Genomic DNA, 21,892 nt, shown 5'->3' on the forward strand with positions numbered 1-21,892 from the left:
GGGCCGCCGGTTCTGGCCTCCGCACACACCCCTCGCCGGGATTCAGGGTCCTCCGCGGCCGGGATGCGGGCTCCCGGCCGGGCGGGGGCCGGCCCCGGGCATGCTCAGAGCGCGCAGGTCCGGGCGGCGGCGGCGGGGGAGGAGGAGGGAGCGCTTGCCACCACCGCCGCCGTCGCCGCCGCCGCCGCCGTGCGCTCGTGGGCCCGGGCGGAGCTGCGCAGTCCTCTCGCAGCTGCGCCAGGACAGGCGGCTCGCGGCCGTGCCCACAAGTTGCCGGCAGCCGAGCGCCGCGCCGCCTCCCCTCGCTCGCAGCCCCCCAGCGCCCACCCCGCGGCGGTCGCCGGCCCCTGGACGTACATCCCGCGGGCGCCCACCCCAGATGTGAAGCGGCACCGCAGCCCCTCGCCCCCCAGCCCCTCGCCCCCCGGCGCCATCGACAGAGTCTCGCCAGCGTCTCCCCTGCCAGACCCCGCGGCTGGAAGATGTGGCAGCCGGCCACGGAGCGCCTGCAGGTAAGGGGCACCGGGTGACCGGGGGCCAGCCTGGAGGAGAAGGTGCTCGCACCGGAGGAGCAGAGGTGGTGCGTCTGACCACTGCCAAGGATTTGCCCAAAGCGATCGTGTGTGAACGCAAGGATTAGAACCTGATGCTGTCGGCTTAACACAGCGCCGGGCACCCGGTCGGGGTGAGGGGGGGGGGTGATGAAATTGACGAACGCATTGCTTCGGGCGGCGCAACTTTTGCCTTGGGGATTAGTTGCCTATAGGTATATATAACGCTGGACTTTCTGACCAGCAATTTTAGATTGTATTCCACTGACACAATTTACTGGTCTGGGGTTAGGAATTTTGCATCCAGATTTTTTTTTTTTCCTTTTCGTCTCCAGGAAAGACAGAACAAATGATTTGAGAAAGCATACGTTTGCCAATATAATTTGGAAATATCAAGCTTGGTTTGGCTTGGTCATGGTATGCTGCTTATTCTATTTTATTTTCTCCTATTTGTTGGCGCTCTCCCTTCGTCTCCCCTGAACCCAAGCTCCCCTACATATTTGAAAATCAAAAGTTAAATTCAGCCAGGAATAGTTATGCCCTGGGTCATCCCATCAAAAGTTTTTCATTGCTGTCTACTGAAATGCCAAACTGCTTTTACTTTGGATTCTGAAGCCAGGGAGATGAGATGGGAAGGCGGTCAAAGTGAGAAAGAGGGGCGTTTCCAGAGGGGAGCTCATTCAGTGACACTCGGGACCCCGAAATCACCCTGACTGCAAGGTTTGACTGCCTTCGCTGGAAAATATTCTCAGGAGGAAGGGCAGCTACTCTGCCAGATAAAATCCACTGAATCCTGCAGTTAAACTTTTGGCAGGCTTAGAGCCACACTGTTTCATAGTAAACTTTGAAGAAGTGTTTCAGTGGTAAAATACAGCACCGTTGGAAGCTGAATGCATCTGAAGACTTGGGACAGTGGAGGCCAGGAGCCTTCACTGGCTTTGGAGGTTTCTCAATGAAAATTCAAAGGGCCAAACACGGACTGTCTGTCTCTCAGATGCTAGGAGAGTCTAACCTTTGCCTGTGAGTTCTCATACTGAGGATTAACCTGCAGAGGGCATTGCTTTTAGCAGAAGCAGATGCCTCACAACCCCATTCCAAGCCTCCCCGGGCCTGCAGTCTGGGGGAGTGGGTTCACAGTAAGAGCTTGAGACACCAGGCCAGTCCCCTAGGGTCTCAAACAGAATGAACAAGAAAAGAGATCTTTAGCCTTGAAGACAGGGAGGTGGATGACCAGCCTCCTAACTCTCTCCTTCTCTTATTAAGAGAGTCAATATTGGGCTCTGAATGATTGGCCAAAGGTGATGTAAATGTATTTCAGCCCTGGCATCAGTTACCAGATGTACGTGTGCATTTTTCCTTCAGTTCAGGGTGGTGAATTTATTCTAAAGGAAGGAGTGACTTAGCGGGAGCGGAGGGCTTCCCATCCAAGTGAGGAGAGAAGCTCTTGGAGGTCCTTAGAGAGATGAGGTCAGAATTCCTGGGGGTGGCTTTTGTGGCCTGGGGATCCGTGCCTCTGCAGAGTTTGTAGATTTTTGTCTCTTGAAGTTATTTCTACCGGCCTGTTTCGTGTAGGGACTCCTGTGTGCTCCACAGCACGTGACCCTTGGCAGGAGCTAGCTCTGGCTTGCGTTCCGCATGGCGATCGTTCCTCGCTAGAAATGTCCTGGCTCTTCTGTGAAATGTACACATGTGCGTTTGGCATGAGCCTGGTGTATTACAGTGTGCATTTGCAATGCATTTGTTTCATTTTGAAGTGTCAGATTGAAAGAGCAGGGGTTTTTGGCTTTTGAAAGCTCAAGTAAACATGCCTAGTCACTGACTAAAATCAAGTCACCATTGGAAGATACTTATCGACACAGGGCTTAACTTCATGCTGCCCTAATTTAAATTAGCAGCCAGACCTGGTTCTCTTAAAAGTATACCTCAAGGCTTGCAATTATAAAAGTGAGCCACGTGGAGAAAAATCTTCGTATTCATGGCTTCTTCCCCAATAGCAGCTTAGCTCTTCTTTACAGCACGATTTGTATGTTTTTATTTTTTGCTTCTGGGGAAGGGAGCTGTTGAGGGTGACGTGGTGAGTGAGCTGCTTGTAATGATACTTTGTTTACATTCCTTGTGGTTATTTTTGTCACTTGGGCTCTGTTTGCCATCTGCGATTTTTTCTTCCCTTTTTTGCCCTCAAGGCACCACTGTATAGGAACGTTGGTTTCCGATTCCTCAGTGAATGGGATGCTTCACATGCCCAGATGTTGTGGCCATGGAAATGGCAATGGAAAGCGTATTCGATGGGGAAATAATGATGAATCCCTGTCTGTAACAGAGTCAAAGCCCCAACCTCCTTACACAAATCTGTTTAACTTTCTCATACCACCTCCCTGGTTTTTTTCCTCATTCATTTTTAATGCAAACATTCTAACTTAGATGAGCTTGAGTGAAGAGAATGCTTCAAGGAAGTGTTCCCAGAGCTTCCTAACAGGACTAAGGAGTCAATTTCTTGTACAAATACCTAGAAACAAAAGAGGTGAGGGAAGAGAAGGACACCTTTCCTTAACTGACTTTATTAGATGACGCCATTCAAAAGGTCCATGGCCCAGGGAGGGAGTGTGGCTGAACTCTGTTTAGGCTAGACAGTCATCCTCTAACTAATGTGAGTCCGGTATCCAGCTCTCTTGCTCGGGAAATGGCGTCTTTGGTCAGGCTGGATTATTGTTATCAAACCCCACTTCTTCGCCAGATGAACGAACGCTGATATTTTCTGATCTGAGGCTTTGCTGTTTGACCCAAATCCAGTACAGGCAAAGTGACCTGTTGCCCCGAGCAGGGCTGAGCTGGGGAATTTCTCATTCAGTCACACAGACTGCGGCAAGTTCACCTGCCCCCCGAATGTTAAAACTTCTGTTACATCCCACTCGAGCCCTCGCTGGGAGCTTCTGCCATTAAAAATATAGTAGGATCAAAGGGGATGTGAAGATTGAAATGACCACCCCAGCTTTTAAAATGGAGTAAATATGAATTCTTCCCTTCTTCCCTTCTCCTTTGCACAGCAGACTTTTTTCCTTACGGGGACTCGGGAGAGTTATAAATTTTTTAAGAAGCAGATTTGAAACAGGCTTTTTTTCAGAAAAGTGAAAGAGAACTTTCCAGTAAAAAAGGCTAAGTATTGGTTTTTCAACATAGAGACGAGACTACTTCTGGCCTCGATATTTTACAGTTTACATGGGTTGCCTGACTGACTTCATTGTTGGGCCGGGCAGAGGCGTTACAAGTGACAGACTCATCGGCTCAGGAGTGTGGGCTCGGCCACGAGGAGCGTGCGTTTCCCCAGAGCGTCTGTCTTCAGGGTGCTACCACATACGTTTTTTGGCAGCCTGGAAAGGTGGAGAGCAGGAGAAAGACGACTGGAGACTGAGTTTGGAACAAAGGAGATCCATGCATCCTTGCCTGTCGTGTAGTTATTACAAGGATGGAATGGAGAGTGGTAGTAGAAAGGTATGGAAAAAAGTTCTGGCAAATTCTAACTGTGGAGTAGATCTATGTGTGACCATCTTCTCATGAGGCGTTCTATAAAGGTCCTAGTAATTTGCCTGTTTTTCCTGTAATTAAAATGTCTTCATGGCAGATCCAGAAAATACAGAACTTTTATCGATAAAGCTGGCTTTTGGCTTCTCAGCCTGGACCGTGTTTCCCCCTCACCATTTTTTTTTCTTTTTTCTTTTCATTCACATTTTGGTCAATGGCTGTACCTTAGAACCTCCAAGAGGGTGAAATGAGGAAGGGTAGGGAGGAAACCAGATCCTGAAGAGCCTTTCTTTTAGTTTCTTGTTAAACGTCTGGCTGATAAAAAGGTTTACGTTTGTGACTAAATACTATTGGGTTGGTCAAAAAGTTCATTGGGTTTTAAGTAAAAAGAAAAGACATTTTTCATTTTCACCAAGAACCTTCTCGAACAACGTGTTCATTAACCGAACGAACTTTTTGGCCAGCCCAATATTTGGAGATTGGAGGCGGTAACAGCACTTCGTCTTGCCCTTTCTCTGCCTTGTCACATCGGGCGGATCTTGCCTTGGCCTGGAGCGTCAATTGTTCATGACTTATTTCTCTGTCATTACCCACTTCCACTTTTCCCCTGAGAAGGGAGATGGAAGAACCTTCTAAAAGATCAGCTAGAGACCGTTAGACTGGGCCCATCAGGCAGAGTGAAAAGCTTGGCAAATCCGACACTTTTCCTGGCAGACCAAATTGACAGGAGGAAAACAGAGCGAGGCAGATCATGGCAACACCAGCTTTTATGGAGCACGCACTGTGTGTGTGGCACGACGCTAAGGGGTTTTATTTGAATCATCTAGCTCATTTACCTTCCATAACCGCTTTTATCCCCTTGTTATAGATAAAGAAACTGAAAGCCAGAGAGTTTGAATGATCTGGCCGGGGTTGGGCAGCCAGACATGATCTGAGCTGGAATTCGAAGCAGGAGGTTTGCTCTGGATCTCCATCACCGCTCTTCTGTCATTTAGACGGATGAGACAGCAGGATGATGTACACATGCGGGTGCTGTTGTTATTAATGAATAGAATGGCAACAGTGGGGGCCTCATGGGCTCTGAGAGGCTACTTTCATATCTCTTGTTGAAGCCGTGTGGTTGCCTGCGTGGACCAAGGGCTACCCTCTTTTTGGTGGCCCAAATCTCTGGGGGAAGTAAACTGCTGTGTCGTCCTCAAGCTGAAATTCCCAAATGCCATTTAAGAGTCTCTTAAGCTGGAGCACATGGCATTTATCCAGACTAGAGACCTTGAAACTGCAATAAAGACCGATCACGTCTGCAGTCGCTCCCCATTTAGGCCAAAAATGGGAGGAAGGGAGGGAGGAGGTCGGAGAGTTCAAGAGCAATTGCTTAGAAATGAGTAATAGCTGCTCTTACAGACACACAGGTTTCTCACTAAATCGATCCTACGTTTTGCTATTCTTTTCAGCCCTCATAGTTGAGTAAGCATGAAGCATTGGGCCTTATCCTTCCTAAAGAAAACTTGGACTTGTCATTAATTTGAGGTCTCGCAGAAGTAAAATGCTACCTTATATCATTGGGTCATTCCTGGACTTTTGACAAACTAGAGACCTTAAAAGCTGGCAATAACCCTGATCACTTCTGCAGTCGTTCCCCATTTAGACCAAAACTGGGGGGGAAGGGAGGGAGGACGTCAGAGAGTTCAAGAGCAAAATCTCTACTAAGTGACTTGCAAAATGCTAGTCTTGGGAAAAAAACTCTCTGACCCTTGGTTACCCGTTGCCTAATGTTGACTGTCCTGGGTTATCCTGGAGCATTAGGCAACGTTTTGCATTTTGTTTGATGTTCCAGATTATCTCTCTCTTCCCGCCTTCCCTCGCACTGACTCCATTCCACCGTATGAATTTGTCCCATAAATTGGATCCTGGAGCAGCTGACGCTGGACAGCCCCACGGCTATTGGCCATCAGGCTCCCTTGCACAGGGCTATTTTGACTCCTCCAATTAGCTGCTGTTTAGGGACTCGTTAGTGGTCAGCAAATAAAACCAGTCCAGAAGCACTCAATGGCTGCAGTGTGCTTTGCTCAGCCACCTTTGGGCACAAATCTAAATGGAAGCTTTATCTAAGGAGAGCAAGAAGAAATATTTGAGATATTTGTCCAAAGACCTCCTTAGAGTCTCGTGGAATTCGTTACTATCATTTTATGTTAACTTAAAAAAAAGAAAAGGTTGTGATCCCAATTTAGCTGCTCTCCAGTGATAAAGCATCAGAATATTCACCAGGTCCAAACCCCAGGGCGAGAACTGGAATAGGATGGTGTCAAGGGTAAAGTGCAGACTTGCTTTGTGCCTTTGGCATATTCCAATGCTACCAAAGTCACAGTAGGCTCTCTCACTTAGTACTGATGCCACTTGGTATTTGCCGAGATATCCCTTCCCAGTAAGACAGCCCAGGCCATCTCCTCCCCTCATGTGTTGTGACTGAGGTCTTAATTTGATAAAAGAGGTTTCAGTAGTAAAAAAAAGTACCACCTCCTTCTGTTCTTTGAAGCCTGTGTACACCACCACCCCGACACAGATATGTCGAAATCCTAACTCTGGGACCTGTGAGTGTAGCCTTATTTGGAAATCCGGTCTGTGCAGATGTAATTGAGTGAAGGCGATGTCATACTGGATTAGGGTGAGCCCTAAACTCAATGACTAATGTCCTTATAAGGAGAGATTTGAAGACACAGAGGAGACACGGGGAAGAGGGCCATGCGAAGATGGAGACAGTGTGGAGTTATGCTACCACAAGCCAAGGAAAGCCAAGCACGGCTGGCAACCACCCGAGGCTAAGAGAGTCAAGGAACGATTCCTCCCTAGAGCTTTTGGAGGGGAATGGCTCTACCAACATCGTGGTTTTGGATTTCCAGCCTCCAGGATTGTCAGAGAGTACATTTCTGTGGTTTTAAACCACCCAGTCTGTGGTGATGTGTTATAGCAGCCCTAGGAAGCTAACACGCTAGTACATTCATGAAACCTGCTGCCTTTGTCTGTGTTCTGTCACTGTACTTCCGAAGGCTAAGGTGTGCCTGACTTTCATATACTGGGACTAAATTAGTGTTTCTGTATAGCATGCTTTTTGTGCGGAGTGTGAATTTGTTTATGGTGGATTTGAAAAATAATGAAAACGGACATTAAAGAACAATTAAATGCTGCTGCTTTCTCTCTCATCCACTTCTGGTCAACATCCTGGGAAAATGAAGCCAACACCGAGAGGAATGTGTGCCCTGTTGCCAAGGGAGGGCCTCTGGAAGTAAATGTGCTTCAAGAGATAGTTCATGCTGGTACTTAAAATTATGGGCTGGGGTGTGGAAGACAGTCAATTCAAGGAGGATCTCAGTGACCCTCTTCCAGACAGGCAGGACCGAGGGAGGCCCAGGGCTTTATTCTCAAACGATCGGGGTTGTCAGTCTCTGCAGGGTCCTGGGTAGCCAGCCTCTGGGATTTGCCTCTTCCCAGCAAGGACAACTGTAGATTGATGTTAGAATCCATTTCCAGTCAACCTCCAGGACAGCTTCAGAGTATGTCTGGTTGATTATTCGTATCTGGTTGGATATTTTGTTTTGATTTTCACTTGGTGACTGCATAAAGTATTTTAATGAGGTATCCATGCCTATGCTGGAACTCACTTTTAAGATAAAATAAACGTCATTAGGAGTCATAGTACTTGCTCTCCTGGGCCAGCTCCTCTTTTTCATACAGTAGCCACGATGGCACAGACGTTTCCAGTCCTGACGAGGGTAAGGAGCCTGGATCTCTGCACAGCTGCTCGTTGGACTTGCATTTCTCAGAGTGAAGAGTCACTCAAGTTTTTTTTTTTTTAATTTATTTTATTACCATATAGTTGATTTACAATGTTGTGTTAATTTCTGCTGTACAGCAAAGTGATTCAGTTATACATATATATATATATATATATATATATACACACACACATACATTCTTTTTCATCATGGTTTGTTGCAGGATACTGAGAGTCACTCAAGTTTTGAAAGGCTGCTTTACTTTCCACTCTCTTCCTCAGTAGGGAAGGATGCTGCACATGTGAAAGGGAGGGGGAGGTGCCAGGAGAAAGGGGCTCCTTAGTCGTTATCCTTTCTTAATAGTAGATCCACCCTAATCCTTTCACGACAAACCCTTCCCCACGGTTTCTGTGTAATTGTGGGTCTGGGGATAAACACGCAGATACTGTAGCCCCTTCTGCCCACCGCATGCTTTGATGTCTTTACATCAGGAGCCAGCTTTCCCTCAGGTGTGTACGGCATCCTGGTGTACAAGCCACCTATAATGCGGGACAGTAGACACTGCTGTTTACTTTCTGTGTCTTCTGAGGCTGCTCCCTAGGCACGGACCTGGGGGCTGCGGGACCGTGGTGCTGATGAGTGGCTCTTGCTACTTTTTTTTCCTTTAGGTTTAACTGCTTGGGGGCTTAGTGCATTAGTTTCCCAGGGCCGCTCTAATGAAGTACCACAAGCTGGGTGGCTTAAGCAACAGAAATGTACTGTTTCATAGTTCAGGAGGGTGGGTATCTCCAGTCCGGTTGCGTGAAGGGTCAATAGCTTCCGAGGGCCGTGAGGGAGCATCTTTTCCGTGCCTCCCTCCCAGGTCCCGGTAGTTTGCTGCAAGTCTTCGGCATTCCTTGGCTCGTGGCAGCTTCACTCCAGCTGAAGCTTTGCGTGGTGTTCTCCCCATGTGTTTTTCTCTGTGTCCAAATTTCCTTTCTTATAAGGACACCGGTCATATCGGATTAGGGGCCCACACTAATCCAGTATGATCTCATTCTAACGTAACTAATTATATCTGCAATGATCCTATTTCCAAATAAGGTCACATTCTGAGGTACTAGGGGTTAGGACTTTTACATATGAAATTTTTGGGGACACAATTCAACCTATAATATACTTAGTGTGGAATTTTTTGGGGGGGGTTATCCCTCATGTACCAAAATACTTCTCCGTACTAGAACCAACCACCAAAAAAACCCACTTTTTTTCCAAGTGGTGGTACAGATGTGTAATGGAATAGGGTGCACATCCTCTGCATGGCAAAGTCATGGCTACTATTTTAGACTTGATTTGACTCAAAAATTACAAAATAATGTCTGCTTAGGGTACCAAGAAGTTGATAATCTTGTTCATTCCCTCATTCTCAGTTCTGCCCATGAAGGAAACTCATGTGATCTGTCTGGTAGTTTTTTGCCCATAATTTTCCCTAGGGTTTTACAAACACATACAAATGTATAGATACATATTTAGGTTTTTCTCGTTTGTTTAAATAATATAATCATTATATATATAAAACTCTGTAACTTTTTTCACTTTACAGGATGTTTCTTGGATATCTCTTCTGGTCAGTTCATGTAGCCCCAACTCATTCCTTTTACTCCCTACATAAAATTTTGTGGTGGAGCTGGACTGTAATTTATTCAGTCCTTCCTGTGTCAGGGAATATTTGGGTTGTACCCATTTTTTGTTGTTGTTGTTTTCCTCCCGTAAATAACACTGTTATAAGGATCTGCACACTATCATTGTGCTTGTATTTCTTTAGATGGAACTGATAAAATTGGAGTTGCTGAATCAAAGAGGATGCATGTTTTAAATTTTAGCAGCTGTCAGCGAGGGCCTTTTTTGAGAGTTCTCCTTCTTGATCAGAAGTGAATGTGATTTTGACAAAAGTGTAAAGAAATAGTTTGCCGGAGAAAGGATAGTCTTTTCAACGAAACGATGCGGAAACAATCCATATGCAAAACAGCAAAATCAATAACATCAACAACAAACCCAAAACTTCAGTCTGTACCTCATACATATTCTATACAAAAATTCACCTAAAATGAATCATAGACCCAGGTGTACCATAAAACCATAAAACTTCTAGACAGAAACAGCAGAAAATCTTTGTATGCATCTGTGTAAACATTACTACAGTCAAGGTAATGAACAGATCCACTACACCCAAAAGTTCCTTTGGGTTGGGCAAAGATTTCCTAGAACAATAACAAAAACACATTGAATAAAAGAAAACTTGGGTAAATTGGACTTCATCAAAATTCTGCCCTTTAAAGAGCAGGAAATTTCTGCTCTTTAAAGGTATTTGTAAGAGAATGAAAAGAAGACACAGACTGGGAGAAAATACTTGCAAATCATATATTTATAATAAAGGGCTTGTATCCAGTATATATAAAGAACTCTGAAAACTCAATACTGTAACAAGATAAACAACCCAATTAAAGAAAATGAGCAGATGATTTGAACAAAAAAGTTATATGGTTAGGAAATCAACACATGAAAAGACATCATTAGTCATTAGGAAAATGCAAATTAAAAGCACAATGAGATAACACTGCTCAACTATAGAACAGCTAAAATTAAAAAGGCTTCAACGTACCAATTGTTGGCAAGGACGTCGAGGAACCGGACCCCTCATGCACTGCTGGTGGGGATGTAAAATGACTGAAGTCAGAATTACAGCTGCCTGAGCCTGGGGTGGGTGGAACTTTTGGGGGTGATGGGATGTGTTCGGCGTCTTGATTATGGTGATGGTTTCATGGGCTTGTACATACGTCAACACTTACAACCTTGTGCAGTGTACTACGCGTCATTTATACCTGAAGCTGGTAAAGCGCACGTGAAATTTTCACCGTATGCCAGGCACAGTGCCGGGTGTTGGGGAGCTAAACAATACTACTAGTTTCTGCTCTCACTTCTGCGAATTCTCTGTAGTTTTTGTTTTCTTTTAACTGGATATTAAAATTCTAGCCCAGAATGTAAATAATGAACTCTATATTTTTCTTAGAGTTCCATTCTCTCCTTTTCAAACATTTCTTTGTTTACTTCCTGAAATGACATTTGCCATCCATCTCAGTTTGACCAAGGATCTGAGAGAAGCTAGTAGTTGAGCAAGAGGAGAAATCCAGACCAAAGGATGGAACGTTCCAGCCGATGCCTCGGCGGATCTTCCTCGTTCAGGATGGCCCCTTTAACCTCCATCCTCCCGGGGACGCATTTCTCACTTCTTTCTAACATGTTGGTTTTCCAGCTGCCCCAGTCCTCTGGGCCCTTTTTAGCCCTGTATCTTAGCATCTGATCCCTCCCCTAGTGGCCAGTAGACTCAGGAGGTTTTGCTGTCGAAAGGGTGAATTTCTGGTATTGCGATCCCTGCAGCTGGTCGGGCCACCTGCCTGCCATTCTTCCTCCTGTGATAGAAAACACACAGAGAATACGTTCTGCACAACCATTTGTGGGTCTTGAGTCTAGTTTGCGGATGTAATATGCCTAGCAAATATAGGGTCTGGATTTCTTATGGAACAATTCTTTTTCTCAAGAAGATAGCAACTAAAACATTTTAGATAAGATGCAACAACTTTACCAATGGCCATTGAACTTTAGTAAAAAGCTATTGAGAAGCATATGAAAATAACTTTAGTTTAGAAAACATTCTTCCCCTCAGGGAGGAAAATTTGAGGAATTTGATTTCATCTCTTTTAAAGGGCAAGGAATAGAAGCCATTGTTTAATAAATATATAATGAGATCATGTGGCCTCTTGTCCAATCTGAGGTCCTGTTGAGGTGATGGGGCGCTATTAATAACTAATGAGAATAGCAGGCATGACCTGTGAGTCTGTCTCCTGGCAAACCAGAATGTGTGGTCCCTCCTGAGTGTGGCACATAAAATGCTAGACTTCTGTTCCTCTGTTTACTTTGGGGGTGAAGGAAAGAAATGAAATGGGTTGAGGTGAGGGATGGCAGATGGGTGAGAAAGTCAAGCAGAGGGGAGACTGGGGAGCTGAGGGGGTAAAGGATGGGCAGACACCAAACGAGGAAGAAAGGGAAGGGCGGGGGAGTGAGCACCATGCCTGGCATGTCTGCGTGCGCCACAAAGGTTAGCTGTCTGTCACACCTTCAATGCAGCTGTCGGCTTTGATACATTATTCCTTTGAGCAAAGGCATCAGATGCTCACACCTGCTCAGTGATGCCGAATGTTTTGGTGGATTACCTGGCTTTCTTGGAAAAACAGTTCTTTTCAGATGAAGAGCCTGGAAACTTTGAGGGGAAAAAAAGGTAGATCCAAAGCCACAGGGGTGAGCAGTAAGGGAGACATGGGAGGTGATGGGAGAATAAGCTTGTCCCTCAGTATCTGAGTGGGCGTTTGTTCCAGCACCCCTGTGGGTACCAAAATCCGTGGATGCTCAAGTCCCTTATATAAAATGATGCAGTACAGCTGGCCCTGCGTGTCTGTGGATGCTGAACCCGCAGATACGGATGGTGACTGTATTTCTTTAGGGTACAGATCAGGCGCCTGTGGCCCCTACAAGCTACTGAATAGTGGAAAGACCGTGGGATTTTTAATCACCCATGGATCCAAATCTTGGCTGCTTCAATTATTGGGGGTTACCTCAGGGCCTCTGATTTATATTTTTTCAACTTTAAGATGGGGATGATAACATTTAGGTCCTGACTGTCAGTTGAAATGTGGGATACATGGTATCTGGCACGTTATTGGGAGTTGGTAAATACTAATTTCTTCCCCTGCTTCAGATCCAAGAGTGAACTAGGAATAGCAGTGTAGCGTTTTGGAACCAAGCAGATAAGTTTTGTGTTTCCCAAAGTCTGTTCCATGAGGCACAAGCTCAGCGAGCTGCTCTTATGAGTCTTGCCACAAGGAGTTCAGTCTCTGGGTAGGTTTGGGAAGCACCAGGTGAAGCACAGGACTTCCTGTAGCCTTTCAGATGCCAATGCCCTGTGAATTTCCACAGGAGGGGAGAAGATAATCCCTGTATAAAGGTGCACCCACTATCCAGGGCACTTCGATATACAACCTGAACTTAAAGTTGACAAACTGTGGGCCTGAGGTTTGGCTCTAGCTTACACAAATGTTTCCTTTGGCCCCTTCAGTGTATATGAAAACATCACAAATTAGTCTCCAGGATTGAAAAATTAGAGGAATTTATAAAGAAAGCTGGTCTTTCTGATTCTCTCAAAAACGCGGACAGTCCAACCACCGTGGGCCCAGGTTCTCCCATAGCGGATCGCTGACCAGATGCTGCTCCACTGGAGTCGGGTGTGGCCTCCAGCTCCACCCAGGCCTTACGGAGCACGTCTCACTTATCACATCGCCTGCTGGGTCCTGCAGGTACTGGGGTTGGGGACCCCGATCCAGCTTAGCAACTTCATTTGGCTGGTGAGAGAATTGAATGCCAAGTTCATGTTCTGTTGGAATCAGGACCAGATCCTTGGTCTCATGACTCTTTTTAAAAAAATTATTATTAAATAATTTATTTTTGGCTGCGTTGGGTCTTCGTTGCTGTGTGCAGGCTTTCTTCAGTTGCGTTGAGCAGGGGCTACTCTTCGTTGCGGTGTGCGGGCTTCTCATTGCGGTGGCTTCTCTTGTTGCAGAGCACGGGGCGCTAGGTGCGTGGGCTTCAGTAGTTGCAGCACGTGGGCTCAGTAGTTGTGGCGCACGGGCTTAGTTACTCCACGGTATGTGGGATCTTCCTGGACCAGGGCTCGAACCCGTGTTCCCTGCATTGGCAGGCGGATTCTTAACCACTGCGCCACCAGGGAGGTCCCAGTCTCCTGACTCTTAAAGGCCAATGTGATAAACAATTGTGTGACTAAGTTTATTTGTTTAGCACCATCCATAGTTCTCCCGGCACCACTCTGGGAGCCCACCCTCAGCTCCAGAAGTGGGGTTCCTCCTCCCATTTTCTGCCCTTTAGCACATTGTTGGTGGGGGGGGGGTGCCTCCGGGCAGAAGTGGGAGGCTCCTCACACTTCTCACTAAACACCAGTCAGCCGGTTCCTACATCTCCCACACCAGGTGACTAAAATTCCTCCCTGTTATGGTATTGGCTCTTCGGGAGCATTTTTACTGCCAAACATTGGAACAGATTGCTTCCAAAAAAGGGGGTAAATTTAGAGGGTGGAGGGTAGTTTTAAATTGAATGGATCTCCACCTTTTGGCCACAGTTATCAACCTATGAAGGACCATTCAAATGCTATTTTAGGAAACCCAAACTGAAAGACATCTGTAAGGGTGGCAACACCTTTATAATTAAGAATCCCCGTTTCACCAAAAACACACCCAAAAGCACCTTGCAAGTGTGTTCTGGTCATCCGGGGGCAGATCTGCTGCTGCTTTCATTTACCTTCCCAGGTTGCCACTGTTCTACCTGACTCTGCCCATTTCCTGCAGCATTAGGGGATTCTGATTATTTTTGATATTAAAAGTACTTGGAATTAACTCAGACAGTGGCTTGAGCTATAAAACAATGAATTAGACCCCCAACCTTCAACCGTCTACTCGGTTCATTGAAAGCACAAGTGCTGAGCACTTCCTGGTTCCTTAGTTTTCGATCATTCCTCTGGGTTAGGCTCTCTAACTATAGGTTTGAGACAGTTCCCTATTGATCTTCCAATAAAGGTTTATGAACTTTATTGATACCTATCCTAAAAATTATTGCACACTCTAATCAGACCCAGAGTTAGAACTGTCTATCATCTATCATCTATGTATCTGTCTATCTATCTTTCTAATTTAATCTATTCTAATTGAATCTAGCAAAAAAGGAAAGGGATGATTCTGGCTGCAGAATACGAAAGTCCTGGTCAATCTACAAGCTCAGAAAATATAATTACACCTTAAATACTTACAGAGTTATGAAAAGGTTGACTTTTGGTTAGGAAGGAAAAAATTCAAATGCTTTTGAAGTACTTTTCAATAAAAGATAGTTATGCCTTTGAGACGTTAAAATAAGACTGAAGTAAAACTCTTCAAATACTAGTCATATCATGAAGGGAGAGATTTAGTTGTACTTGAAAACCTAGACTAAGGACAGGTGCTACCACTAAGCCTAAAACTCCTAGCTCTGAGCTTCCTGGCAGCCTAAGTAAGAAGAGAAACATAATGAGTTATTTGGCCCTCATTACCTAATAGAAGAATAGGATGTACATCAGCTCATCTGCAGCCCCAGACATTTTCCTAAATTGAAGACCCTGGAAATAACATGTGGGATATCATAACACCGACTATTGGGCAATAACATTATTTGTAGTTTTTGCCAAAGTTGTCCTTAGAAGTTGAAAAAATAAACAATTCAGTAGGAATGCTAAGACTGTTTATGTAGAAGTGGACATCTGTGTTTTTTTCCGCCCATCTTCATTTCCCATGTTCTGCTAACAGCACCCCGATTTTGCTTTTGGGAACTGTTCTTCCCCTGGTCCAGTGGGGGGACCTCATTCAGAGGGGCCTGGCAATCAGTGTGCCCTCCTTTAGCTGTGGGGTCGATGTGTACCCCAAATGTCCAGATTAGCCAGACAATTTCTCCCAAAAGTGGGAATCCTGAGCAGGGTGGCAGAAAGGCTGAAAGTAGCCAAAACCTGGTAATTCTACTCACCGTGATCTGTAGAAACTCTGTAGTCCTCCTGCATGGACCCTGGGAGCAACTTGATACCTGTCCTTGCTGAGCTTGGTCCTTCTACCCTCCTTTTAATCCAGTGTCACTCCAATTATTTATTTATTTATTTTTCTGCCTCCACGAGCCAGAGTTGGTGCCAACTGCTTGTAACTACAAAACTCTGACTGATGTACAGGTAGATTTTCTTTTTTTTGAACCGTTTAACATTCAGTCTTCAAATTCTGTTTCACAGAAGGTGATATGTAGAACAGAACGTATGTGTGGAGGAAAGTGAGGGAGCCATGCTCGAAGGATCTCCAGGATACCAACCAGAAACCCAGGGATGCACACATGCCCCTTCTTGTGGGTACACCTTCTTTGTAAAACTCGTACATGCTTACTAAAGAATGGATGCAAATACTCCCCCCACCCCGGCATTTCTTATGCATATACCCTTACTTTAGTAAGTGCCACTGAACAGAAATAATCCTAATTATCCTATAGTCCTGGCCCACAGCTTCCAAGTTCTGGCCTGTCACTGGAGAAAGATTTCTGTCTTCGTTGTTTATAAGGGTATAGCCCTGCTATTGGCATCTGCTACAAATCTTAAGGTTTTTATAACTTGGATGTCACTTTCACCTTCCTGCCAAATCTCTGCACTGAAAAAGCAGAGCGTCATGTTAAGTAATGATGCTTTTACTGCATCCAAAACAAATAAAGTATTTTGGTGCACATAGTCAAGTGAATCCCTCTTGTCTCTTGTCTCAGGAGCCTGGGGTAGAAATGGTGTCGGGGACACAAACAGCTGTTTTGGCCAAAATAGCTGAAAAGACAGGGTCTCAGGCTGTCTGAGCCTCAGTTCTTGAGAAGCATTTGTAATTATTGGTTAAAAATATGAATGGCTCTGTAAGTTCACTCTAGGACAATGTGGATTCTTGAGCCCAGAAAGTTAAATACCTACAAGTTTGGCAGTCTTGACCTTCAGGGTAGAGAATACAGTTCCCTAGTTTTCAAGACCTGCTTTGCCACTTTGATTTAATACAAGGCGGAAATCTTCAAAACAAAGTTCTCTGGATGCAGGAAAAGTTCATCTGGCATCAGTTAGCTTGGGCATCTCCCGCCCCCTTCCCCACCCCACCCCCCTTGTCTTTTCTCTAGGAGCTCGATGCTTTGTAGAAAATGAATGGCTTTGCAAAAGTGCAAATTTGGGAGAGTGTTGTACAACCAAAGAAAATTCAAATCAGCATTCCCCCTGTGGGAATCCTCTTGCGGAAATTGAAATTATATTTAAATATTCATTAAACCGCCAATATCTGTTTTAGGATGTTGACAGACTGTCTGAATGGTACAGCTCAATGGTTTTCTGGAAGTAGAGCAGTCTAGAGAATGAAGAATACAGAGTCTAAAAAGCCTGCTAATTGATGTGTCCTGCTCTCTGCTGTGTTAATGGTAAATAGCACAGGCTCAAGGCTGATTTCTTTACTCCTTGGCCCAGAGAACTGGCCTTTTTCTTCATAATGTAGTTGAATGCCCTTGTTGAACAGAGGCTGACCCGGGAGATATGTGTGTGCTCTGAACAGGAGGGCCTGTGTGCTGGCAGGGTACCTACGAGCAGGGCAAGCGTTCAGTGAAAACTTGGAGGGAGTCTTTTGGAAATAAAACTTAATTTGCAGGGACCTCAACTTTACACATGAGGTAGTCTTGCTCTGCGATTTGGGGCCACATCTGTGTTTTCTCTCTCTTTTTTTGAGCCTCTTCCTTTCTTCTCTCCTCCTCCTTTCCTCACAATTAATGGGAGTGGAGTTCTTTCCATTTCTGAATTTCTTCGAACTCTCTGGCTAACTGCTGAGTCTTTAGACACTTTTTATAGCTTTCCCAAGGGGTGATCATCACCTCTCTTTTCTCCCATCTTCCTGTTTCAGTGACTGTAGGCTCCTGATGAGCTGAAAGTCACAGCTAAATCGGACAAAAACAAATTTGGCTGTGGCTCAAAGCCATTGCTTATTTGGAGGGATTTTCTTTCTTTTTTTCTTAACTTTCTTTCTTTTTTGGCTTATGGTTAAGAGGGTATTATCTTTGCATTAGACAGTCATCACAACTCATTTCTTGGATTGTGGAGAAAGAGAACCAATGGATCCATTTTGATCTGAGGACTGGAAGAAATTGATAGATTGTTGATTTCTTGTAAAATGCACTGAAAAGTCTGTCTTGGAACTGAGCAGATGCCTGCTTTTGTCGTGTTAAAGGACCAAGGCTATTTATCTTTTGAATTTCGATTATTGGCCCCTCTAGATAGGAAATTGAAGCTTGATTTGAAGCTGTTAATGCATCATGGTAAATAAAATTGTGTGCTAGGGAAAAGTATTCTTCATCTCTCGCATTTCTGTGGGCATGTCAGACTCAGGAGAATTTTTATGTAGCATAACAATTTCTTAAGTGTTAGCATGTTTTTTTAACTTCACATTATAAATAGGAGCAGACGTCTGCTTCAGAAATTGAAAACTAGATTAAGGTTGGCCAAAGCAGAAGACAAAGCCATGGCTCTGTTACAGCTTACATCCTTGGGATTCTGGGTAGTGGACTGACAGTGGAATAGGCTCAACTAAAATGCTCTTCTTATGGCTGAATACTTCCTGATCTGTGGACCTTGGAACTCACGAGGGTCATGGAATTATTTCAAGATATCTATGAACCTGTTGTGCATTATACATTTTCTATAGACTCCAAAAATATACCTTGCCAAAAAGCAACTACTTTTCAAATCCTATGTGCTTTATTTAAAGAAATATTTATTTGAAATCATTATTGATTCAGAGTGGCTCTTGGACTTTATGCACCTTTTCCATTAGTGGGTACCAAACTCCTCTGTGTGAATCAGCAGCATTTTGGATTTACAAAAGATTGTGGCACTTGAAAGAGTCAGGCACTGTAGATGTCATGAGTGCCACCTACGCGGGAAGAATACCCCGACTGCCTGAGACTTGTCACAGCGCCTCTCTTCATGTCCGTTTCTCACAGGCTTTACTTTCAGCAGGTGTTTATTGACCTTTTATTCTTGGGTGAGGGAGCTGCATTAATTTCTAAGGTGGGTCTAAAAAGTGGTCCTGTGCTCAAGAAGGTTGCAATCAGTTAAATACTAAGTTGTCATCATGGGGGAGACTTCCATCCTAAGATGCTGTGAAAGGCAAAAGATGAGGGCCTTTGTGACCTGTCCCTTTTTATTCGAAACACGAATGCTTTCCCTCAAGTCCTACCCAGGAGGATTCTGATATCTCAGGGGTGGGGACTGTGGCACATGCTCGCCCGTTGCTGGGAGAGCAGATATTTTCACTGGGCACTTTGCCCTGAACTGAGTTGGGGTTCTGTTACTGTGGCCAGGGGGAATTAGGGCAGGCGATGCACCATTCCTACCACAGGTGCTAAATTTAAAGTAATAGCAGATGTGGACGATATGGTATCCCCAGATTCTGTTCCTTTTTAAATTTTCCTTAGGGCCTTCGTGCTTTTCCTCCCCGTGGTTTGGATTAATCATACTGAAATCGACATAGTCCTCTGATTTCAACGGTCAGTCGATGCTCGTCTAATATGGTATCAGATGGTTTTCTAGCCCATCTTTCAAGAAAAGTCCAATGGCATGTGTTGAGAATTACAAGAGTACTAAGAAAGGATGACTTTCTTTGTGATTAAAATAAAAATCGCATCTGAGGGTTTCGAAATTTAAGTTTTATGTTTGTTTGGACAGATGCTATTTGGCTAATTTCTTATTGGGAGAATGTCATTTGGTCAGTATTGCATATCCTTTTTTCCTCCTCTTTCTACACATTGGATGTGAAAAAATTGTATGGAATGAGGCAAAATGAACTAAAGTGTTAGTGATTAGGCAGAACCTTTTCTTCCTTCCCTTGTGTGGTTGGTTCTTGTAAAGAAGCATCCTTATCAGATGCTAAGGAACTGCTTTGATTCTTTGGTTCAAGTCATGTACCATCTTCATCTGTCTCCACATCTTTTAATGTGCTGTGGACTATTTTCCACACTTTTGTGTGTTTTGATGTCTGATGCCTTTGCTAATGTTGTTTCCTTAGTTTGAAATATCCTTCTGCATCACCTTCATGCTCTGCCTCGGAGATGACCCTCCTCCCGTACAGATGAGACTGTCTCTCTTCTGCTTTTCCTGATCTCCGGTTGCAATGAATCATCCCTTTCTTTTGGATGTCCACAGTTTGTTCTTATGTCTCACTTACAGCCCTTACCTCATTCTAGTTTTTCTTTTTATTAGAATTATTGGTGTATTTCCATCTCCTAAAAGCCTCTGAGCCTTAGAGGTTAGGGACCAGGTCTTTGTTCCTCATCGTACGTCTGATTGCACCTGGCATAATGCTTGGGATATAAATCTGAGAACACGATACAAGCCCAATAAGTATATTTATTGAACAGTATTTCAGTGAGTTAATGGTATTTTACAATTTGTTTGCCATCTCTCTTAATTTCTGTGGAAGGAGAATAGAGAGGTAGAATGGTATGCATGCCGTTGTAAGTTGGGGAGGATGGTAAGAGTACAGCTTGACTTTTGTATTGAAAGAAGGAGGGAGGTAGGGAGCAAGGTGGGGGGGGAGGGGAGAGGAGAGAGAGAGAGAGAGAGAGAGCGCAAGCGAGAGGCTTTCTTGTATTTGTCTTTACAGCCAGCTATTAATGGGGAAGCACACAACTGTGTGCCTATATTAAGCTCTTTGGAAAATGTCCTGATCTCCTTGACATTTAAGTCAACATATCATACATTGTATCTATTTTGTACATAAATTATTGCCTGCTTACTTGCTTATATTCGGGATATTATCTTTGTTATATTTAATCTCTGGAATGCAAGAGATGTCAACAGTCAGGGCTATTTATAATAAATGATAATTAGTTGAAAATATAAAGTGTAGAAACTGCCTTGTTTAGAATTACTTCTGTTTCTTGGTCATTGATTATAGTGGAGTTTTAGATGGGGGAATCTGCGGCTTGCTTTTCCTTATGGAAGATACAATGAACTCCAGTTGGGTATATCATCAAGAAATCTGGAGGCCTCCAGGATTGCTAAATACATTATTTGTTGTGATAGATAGGAAGGTCTCAAAAAAAAAAAAGAAAGAAAAAAGATATTTCCAAAGGATACAGAAGCACAGAATCCAGCTTGGCTTCCATTGGCCAAATACAGTACATGTTGAGCCTCAAAATAAACAACTATTGTCGTGGATCACATCCCTAAATAAAATTAGAATCTGTGAGGGCATACTGATGCAAACAAACAAATAAATAAATAGGTGAGGAAGGAAAGTTATTCCTTAAAGTAGAATATCAACTAATAAATAAAGCAGGAATGATAGAGTTAGAAAATCACCACTTTGCAACCATCATAGTAATCATTGGTCCAGGCAACTATCATTAGTGAATACTAAAACTAGTTGATGGAGGTTTGATGTGGGACAGGATGTTTACATAATCTCAAAGTTTCTCCCTACAAATTATCAATTGGAAAAAAAGAGAAAATGTAACTTTCCAGCAGAGAAATCAAGAGGGCATCACCTTAAACAAATAATCAAAGTTTACATCACCCGGAATGGGGCAGACCATTATCATGTGCTTCTTGACATGGTGCTCTGGGAAGGACCACTTGCACACTATTTCTGTCCCAGGAGTGTATGTTCTCCAGAATAACTGCTTGTACTCTTCAAAACTCTCAGTGCTAAGACAGACAAAGAAAGGCCAAGGCACGGTTCCAGATGTGACAACCAAATGCAGTGTGATCTTGAATTGAATCTTAGACCAGGAAAAAAAATTTGCATAAAGAATTTCATTGAGATGGTTGGTGATATATAATTTTCCTATGGTTTTGCAAGAGAATGTTGCTGTTCTTGGGAAATACATACTGAAGTTTTTCGGGGTGAAAGGGGAATGACTTCTGTGGTCTGTATCTTATTTTCAAATACACAGGAGGGAAGGATGGAGAGAGAGAGGAGGAAGGGGAAGGAGAGAGAGAGAGAGAAAAGAAGGGAGAGGGAAATAGGAGGGAAGGGAAGAGGGGGAGAGAGGAAGGGAAGAAGAGAGGGAGAAATTGCAAAGGGGAAAAAAGAAAGACAGGAGGAAGTAAATGAATGAGAATGGGAATATATTATAAAGCAAATGTAGTTCAGTGTTGATGGCTGGGAGAGCTGGTAAAAGGTATAACTATGCTTTTTTTCCCAGCTTTATTATTATTATTGTTATTATTTTATAAATTTATTTATTTATTTGTTTTTACTTTTGGCTGCGTTGGGTCTTCGTTGCTGCACCGGGCTTTCTCTTAGTTGCGGCGAGTGGTGGCTTCTCTTATTGGGAGCATGGGCTCGGGGTACACGGGCTCAGTAGTTATGGCACACGGGC

General features: G+C 44.2%; 1 protein-coding gene across 1 annotated transcript in view; it reads left to right on the forward strand.

Annotated features, from left to right (window-relative positions):
• Positions 1 to 207: 207 nt before the first annotated feature.
• PID1 (phosphotyrosine interaction domain containing 1) overlaps positions 208 to 21,892 on the forward strand; it is a 257,624-nt gene continuing 235,939 nt past the window's right edge. Inside the window, exon 1 of the mRNA XM_030882339.3 lies at positions 208 to 512. Within this exon, the coding sequence (XP_030738199.1) occupies positions 483 to 512 (30 nt within the window). The 5' untranslated portion in view covers positions 208 to 482. The remainder of the gene's footprint in view (positions 513 to 21,892) is intronic.

This window comes from Globicephala melas, chromosome 7 (assembly GCF_963455315.2).
Source record: "Globicephala melas chromosome 7, mGloMel1.2, whole genome shotgun sequence".
NCBI classification, from domain to species: domain Eukaryota; kingdom Metazoa; phylum Chordata; class Mammalia; order Artiodactyla; family Delphinidae; genus Globicephala; species Globicephala melas.